The following is a 7318-nucleotide window of genomic DNA, read 5'->3' as shown; positions in this document are numbered from 1 at the left end:
GAGAGAAACTGGGGTATAACAGATCGCCACACCTCACTTGCAGTGAAGTCTTCCCAGCTAATTCCAAATGTTTTATAAACAGATTTAAAGATGAAATGTATTTAAATAGCCATGATGTACATACTGTAAAATATAGATACTGCCAAGTCTTCCTATATTTCAGATGGGAAGATAACTTTTAAGGTATTTTTTAAAACCTCACTTTTCATTTCAATATTTTCAACTTTTCAATTGAACCAAATACCTGTTGTTCCTCCAGCATTAGTTTTTCAGACACCAATAAAATATTAAAGACCTTTTAAAGGATTAATTTTCCCCATACTAAAACACAACGGAAATAAACATCTTACTACAAAAGTATGAAAAACAAGAAAGAAAAAAAAAGTTTATTTTCAGAAATACAAAACACCTATTCTCTCATTTCTCCATCTTCTTCCTCTTCTTCCACACCTCTGATGTACAAAACATTATTGCACCTGTAAGTAGAACCAAGAGTTCCCTTAGCTATAAACATTATCATTTTCCCCACATAAAACAAGCTTTAAACATTTTTCTGCTCGAATGTAGCCTGGCAACAGCCAAATTCTACAGAACAAAATGCTGCTGTTGCCCTTGTACACCTTTTCCACACAGTACATTAAATTGTGCAACTTCATAAATGTAATAACTGCTTGACAGTGCTGTACAAAAAAAAAATTCTTACTTTAGGGTGAACTGTTACAGACAAGTTGCATGCTTCCAAGCATGCAAAATGTTTCAAGTTGCAGCGCACTAGTTTACAATGCCAAAGGATTCCCAGATATATAATATTGTGGAAAAGTATTTAGTCGCCACAAAGGGGATAGTAAATACTTCTCTAAATATATTCAAAAAATCATTTTTCCTCTTCTCAGAAGGGACTTTGATATAGAAGACACATTCATAGACTTCCTGTAAGAGCTACACTTGGCATCTTAATTAGACAAGAAACACAACATCCACCAGTATAAGCTTTAATGCAAGTGGTGAGGCAATTTAGAGCCTTCCTCCACCATAAACAAATACCCCAATTACCTTATCAAAACTTCACCCAGGTGTCCAGACAACGCGCCGTCTATGTACTCCTCTGTGTTTGCAAGCTTGAAAAGAAAATGAGAAAAAAAATCAGGACAGCAATAAAAGCGGCTCCGCAAAGCACAAGACGGTTCTGCCCCAGCCCAGGGCTCGGCTACAGCGACCGGGGGTGGCCGAGCGGCCCCGCTCCCGCCCTGAGCCGCATCCCCACCGCCCGTCAGCCCGGCACGCAGCGACTGCGGCCGGGAAAGGTCCTTCCTTAGGCACCATCTCCTTGCGAGCCCCCGTCACGGCCAGAGACACCCCCCACTACACCCGGCTGCTCAGAGCCCCATCCAGCCTGGCCTCGGACGCTCCCAGGGATGGGGCATCCACGATTTCGTCATCCACAACGCCGGGGGCCGGCACCGCCCCGGGCACGCCCCGGCCCCTCACCTGCATGTTCATGTAGCCGTCCACGGAGACGAGGTAGCCCTTGTACTCCATCCCCCACTTCAGCTTCACCATCACCGGCTTCCCCGTCAGCCCGTTCAGGAACGGCTTGGGGTTGAGGGGCAGGCTCTGGCGGGGGAAGCACACGGTCAACGCCACCCGCCTCCCGCTCCGCCTCGCCCGGCCGCCTGGGGCCGGTAACGGAGCGGCTCCCGCCCTCCGCAGCGTCCGGTTCCCGCCCCCTCCCGGCTCCCGGGCCTCCCGGCTCCCGCCTCTCCCGGCTGCCGCTCACCATGGCGGGAGAAGCGCGGGCCCACGCGGGAACCCCTCGTGCGCGCCGCGGGACAACGGGAGGCGATGGGAAGCGGCTCCGCTTCCCGTTCCGGGGGCGCCGCTCTCCCACCTCCGACCTCTCACCCGCGCCGCGCTCCCATAGGCTGCGGGGCGCCGACGCGCCGAGCCTCAGGCGCGGCTGCCCATTGGCTCGCCGGTGCCGCGGGCCTGTCTCATTGGCCGGTCAGTTCCCCCCCCCCCCCCACCATCCCCGTCCTAACCAATCGCTGTTGCCGCGAGTCGCGCCGCGGCCGCGCGGCCGTGGGCGGTGCGGGGGTGTGAGCCCGTGCCCCGTGCGCGTGCCCCGTGCGCGTCCCCGCGCGCCGTGCCCGTTGCCGTGCCCGTGCCCGTTGCCGTGCCCCGTGCGCGTCCCCGCGCGCCGTGCCCGTGCCCGTTGCCGTGCCCGTTGCCGTGCCCGTGCCCGTGCCCGTGCCCGCGGGGCAGCGCTGCGCGGCCCCCGCGGCCGCGCCCGCCCCGCGCCCCGCGCGCGGCTGGTCGCTGCTCCGCACGGACGCGTCCCCGCGAGGTGGCAGCGCCTGCCCGGCGCGGTGGCCGTGGCGCCGGGCGGGAGGGCTCGGGCAGCCTCTGCTGCAGGTGCCGGCGGGCGCCGCGGGCGGCGAAACCTGGCGGCGTCCATCCGTCTGCGAGAAGAAATCCGCGGGCCAGCGCCTTTTCGCGATTCCACACGCAAGGATAGAAAATCTAAGAGGTTATCGGACGCATTAAGTGCGAATTCCCTGTCAGTGTCTTCTTACTCCCAGGCAAAGATGTTCTTGGGTATAGAGAGAGTCGTGAAACATCAGTGCTAGTTTATGTCTTAACCTTTGACAGGCTTGCGCCGACGCCTGTACCGTTTACCCGTTTGTCACATCCTCACTAATGCCTTCCACTGCTCTATGGATAAATTAATCACGTGCCACAATGTGTATTTCTGTTCCTGCATACAGCATATTCCCTTGCTCTTCAGTGTATTGGGTGCTGAATGTGGAAAACACACATTCAGCAAACGTAATCTTTCAGTAACAGTATTACGGGTTGCGTGCACTTCACTTTCCAAAAGTGACTCTAGTGCCCTGGTATTGAAAGCAAAACTATTCTTGCCTCCTCAAATCTGCACATTTAAAGCTGTTGATGCAATGAGCCATCTTGTCCAGGTCCAGACTGTCCTTACACACCGTGGATGTGTGGCAGTGAAACAGATGAAATTGTAGTTCCTGTTCACTAGCATATATCACAAGTGCAGTTACAGAATCATAGAATTGTTAGGGCTGGAAGGGACCTCTAAAGATCATCCAGACAACCCTCCTGCCAAGGCAGGGTCACCGGCAGCAGGTGACACAGGAACGTGTCCAGGTGGGTTTGGAATGTCTCCAGAAAGGGAAACTCCATGACCTCCCTGGGCAGCATCTTCCAGTGCTCTGCCACTTCCAACATGAAGAAATTCTTCCTCGTGTTGAGGTGAAACGATATCTAGATGCACATTTGCATGACTGTTAGAAATAAGTGTGATTTTATTTTAGGGTGTAGTGGATGGACAACAGAAACAACACCAAAATAATGCTAATTATCTTTCTGGTAGCAGGACTCACTATGGGCCAGCTGAAAGAGTAACTAACTTATAAGATTTGTTTTGTAAGAAAGTCTGTGGTTAGACTATGCAGGAAAAATATGAACACAATGGCAAATGGTATATATATAAATTTTTTCATGCCATTTGCAGTACAGAATAGCTGATTTCGCATGATACCATGTATAATGTTGCAGAATGCAATGAGGTTAGAGCGAGTGTCTTGAATAAAATCATACTGTAAGAGCAATTTTTGCACTGTTCTGACAAGGATAAATATGTATGTCTGTGAATGGCAATATGAAAGGTTTGGTATGTTATCTGTAAATAGCACTAGTTATTTTTACATATGAAACCAATTTTGACCACAGTGTCTCCTACTCATGTTGGGAAAACTTTTTGTGTACCAAGAAATAGAAGCATTTAGATTTCTCTTTTAATACACTCTGTTCTTCAGGTGAGTAAATATTCCAGCCCTGTTGTTACAAAAAACAAGCATTTCCCAGGGTCATGGATCTTGGTGTAGAAGTCAGAGAGAGAGAGTGCTTGACTTCTACTTTCACAATTGGTCCATGAACTCACACGTCAGTAATCACATCAGCTGGAGACTGGGTCTGCAGCAATTTTGTGTGGTGGTAGGGTAGGAAGGCGTACTGAAAGCACAGAATGCGTGACTACATCTGATGTAGTTAACTAAGTCAGTTAATCAGGAAACGAAATAGCTGATGTTTTTCTTTGGCCCTTGTGAGGAATTTGCTGTTTACCTTGTTGACTGAATCATTCTGACTCCGAGACAGTCTTCTAACGCTGATCTTTGGACCTTCAGCACAGGGGTGAAGTTCACCTTTTGTCCTCTTTGTATTTCCCATGTAATAGGGGAAGTAATAATTTGCATTCTTTTCTGCCTTTGGGTCAGGGTATTTAGGCTGTTGCTCAACAGGAAATGAACAGGAAAGAGTTGTTGTAATAAATTAATCCAAGCCTTAGCTCCTGGGTGGATGGATAGGATTTTCTCTTACAGCTCAGGGGTGAGGCAGGGGGAGGGGATTGTAACACAAATGCCTATGCTCTGTTCCTAAGGAAACACGTCAAGCAGCTGGACATTCAAGGGCAGCAGCATTTCTGGTGGAGGGGCTGGTTAGATGGCATTGTCTGTGTAGGTGCACTTGCTCACTGACATCACTAATGCACTGTGTTGCCATAAACCAGGCTGAGAGGGCCCCTGTACCATCACACTGCTGAGAGAAACCTCGGCGGCCCAGAGCTCCTTCCTGATTCAGCTGAGTTTGCTGGACAGGAACTCCCTGCAATGACCTGTTTCTGCCTGCCATAAACACATTATTAAGGAAACTTTCAGAGCTGCCTCATGTTCCAGTTTCTAGGCTGTACATTTAGTGACCATCCCATGCCTTTTCCTAGTGATATACCAGTGTCAGTGTGGGTTTCCTCCGCTGTATTCTTATTCCACATCAGGCAAACTACTTCTGATACCATGCAGTCATGTCCAACAGAGCAGTAAGAGCATCAGCTTTGCTATCACCATGTCATGGGCACCAGTTGCAGTCAAAGGACTTAAAGCAGCCATGAAAGCACAGCCCTGAACTGCAAGTGGGCAGAGCTGAGTTAACAAACTGGAAGCTCCATCAGAAGACAGCACCTTCTGGACAGGTTTGCATCAAGAAGGATCCAGTGTAGCAGCACAGAATTAGCCCTGCTATGTGGCAGAGGAACTTCTGCTTCTGTTGGGTTCATAACTGACAAAGCCATGTAAGAACCTGTTGCTCTCCACATACAACCTGTCCCAGGTAAAGACATACCACCTTCCTTCCTCCCCCTTGCCAGACTCCCAGGCCAGGTCTGGTTCTTGAAGCTGTTAGGTGATGTGATACCTCAGTCTAAGGTTGACTGTGGTTAAGTAGGCTTGTGCAAAGCAGTAGCAGATTCCTGACAAGCTCTGTGTTCTAACTTCTTGGGGATGCAGTGGTTATGACTCTTGTGCACTTAGGAGGATTTTGAAGCTCTGTGCACCCTTGGGGAGTTCTGCTGTTGTAGCAACGCTGTTAAAATATGAAGAGGACCTAGGACTCAGGCCAAGTATTGACATGAAGAACATCTATTTTTCCTTCAGGAATAGGCATAATGGAAGATTTTCCATTAGATATCATACTGGAATGAAAAATCAGATCTTGCCCACAATTTGTCTGTAGAGAGTACCTTGTCTAAAAAATCTTTTCCAATAAGTAACACAAGATTTTCTCTACGTGCAGAAAATCTGTATCATTTATCAGCTCTTGGTAACTTGGGAATTGCTGTAGCAGTATTGTGTGGGCTGCCAACAGCCCTCACCTGAGGTATAGTCCTGACTTTATGGGGCTTTGCCAGAGTAAAACAGTTTTGCTTCAAGCAGTATTTTTTCAGATAAGTCTTCCAGTGAAACACCTTTCCTCTCTGCTGATTGTCATTTTAATTACACCATCTTTGATCAACTCTCCATGTGAGGCCATAACCATCCACCACAGACCTTCACCACCGATTGTGACTGGGAGTCGGGAGGTAGTGACATCAGACTTAAGAAGAACAGGGGGCTGTAATTTCTCTCTGAGATTCTCATCAACAGAAGCAAAGCCACACTGTGCTACAAGGGTGGATATACAGGATCCAAGTACTAGAAGGCACAAAAGTGGTTAGCCTGTTTCAGGCTTCATCCAAGCAACATGCCTTTTTCCACATGCTTTTCATATCAGTGTAAGACTGTAGCCCAGAAGAGAGGCTCAGTCTTGCTGAACAACACTTGGAAACAGCCAAAGGGAAGGACACAGGGGAACCACAAAAACCAGGAGACTTTCCATTGGCCCTGCATGCCTGGCAGTGGTTAGCAACAGTAATGTGAGGGAACACAAACAAAATGCAAAAGTCTGTTTGGGATGGTCTTGCCCAGTAAGCAGGAAACCATGCTGTGAACAACTCCCAGGGCAGGAGGTAGAGGTGAGCCTGGGAAGATAGAAATGAAGGGTTTCTTCTTGGGTAGAGGATTTATGTGCAGTTTCAGATCAGTACAATGTCTTTTTTCTCCATTGTTGTCAGTATAAAATGAGGCTGAGGGTGGAGGTGGGGGGCAGGTATGTGCTAACAAAAGCCCAGATCTTTTGTCCACACCATCAAAGATCTGCCAGAGTGACTCTTCTGTGAACCTGTCACAAGGCCGGGCTGTGCCAACAAGAAGGGGCATGGGATGGGTATTGTACAGAAATTATGGGCACATTAAAGCCTCCTTTTATCCATATTGAAAACCTTTATTTTTCTGTGCAGATAATGCTCATGCAAATTATGCAGCTACACTAAAGAGAGGCCCTTTAAGAATGTGTCTCTGAAAACACAGTCTCCTTTGCCAAGAAATAATGGGATTTCCTTAATTATCAGCTGTTATCTTCTGGGTTTAGCAAACTTTTGTTACTGTATGTGCGGTTGCTTCTTTTGTGCTTTGACATTAATGAATTGGAATTGAAATTCTGTACTGAGAAAAACAAAGTGATCTGTACAAATAATAAAATGGTGTACTTGTGTGTGTCAAAAAGAAGGAGATCAAGTATTGTGCAGAAGGAGTTTGGAAACTGTGCTTTCACATAAACATCTTAATAGATATTAATAACTGGCTCCAAATCCCAGAAGTTGTTTAAGAGTTGGTGTTTTGAGAAATCTGTCTGATCAGAGCTCAGAAAGTCTGGCTGGTGTCGGAGGCTCTCTGTGTAAGGTGGCAGGCTCTGCCATATCAGAGGACCTCGTCTGCTGCCATTTTTAACAGTGAATCTTGTGGGAAGGGAGAAGAGAAAGGAATTATTACACAACAGGCACATAGGTTGCCCTCACCATTTCAGAGAGAGAAGGAAACTAGCTGAATAGGAGAAAATCAGAGACATAAATGATGATGGGTTA

The 7318-nt window shown here is 48.0% G+C and overlaps 1 protein-coding gene across 1 annotated transcript; it reads right to left on the bottom strand.

Annotated features, from left to right (window-relative positions):
• Positions 1-358: 358 nt before the first annotated feature.
• SNRPF (small nuclear ribonucleoprotein polypeptide F) lies at positions 359-1996 on the bottom strand. The gene is made up of 4 exons (XM_053944214.1): positions 1778-1996; positions 1489-1614; positions 1054-1118; positions 359-476 (listed from the first exon to the last, which is right to left on the bottom strand). The coding sequence occupies exons 1-4, from the start codon at positions 1778-1780 to the stop codon at positions 410-412; spliced, it is 261 nt and encodes an 86-aa protein (XP_053800189.1). The 5' UTR covers positions 1781-1996; the 3' UTR covers positions 359-409.
• Between the last annotated feature and the right edge of the window lie 5322 nt (positions 1997-7318).

This window comes from Vidua chalybeata, chromosome 5 (genome assembly GCF_026979565.1).
Source record: "Vidua chalybeata isolate OUT-0048 chromosome 5, bVidCha1 merged haplotype, whole genome shotgun sequence".
Taxonomy (NCBI): Eukaryota; Metazoa; Chordata; class Aves; order Passeriformes; family Viduidae; genus Vidua; species Vidua chalybeata.
Note: the sequence above shows the minus strand (reverse complement) of the source record. Positions and strands in the feature narration are given on the sequence as shown.

Excerpts from the sequence above, each read along its gene's own strand:
- SNRPF (XM_053944214.1), bottom strand. Across the intron at positions 1,119-1,488 it reads ACGGCTACATGAACATGCAG|CTTGCAAACACAGAGGAGTA; the intron begins GTGAGGGGCCGG and ends TTTCTTTTCAAG. Across the intron at positions 477-1,053 it reads CTGGGTGAAGTTTTGATAAG|GTGCAATAATGTTTTGTACA; the intron begins GTAATTGGGGTA and ends TTCTACTTACAG.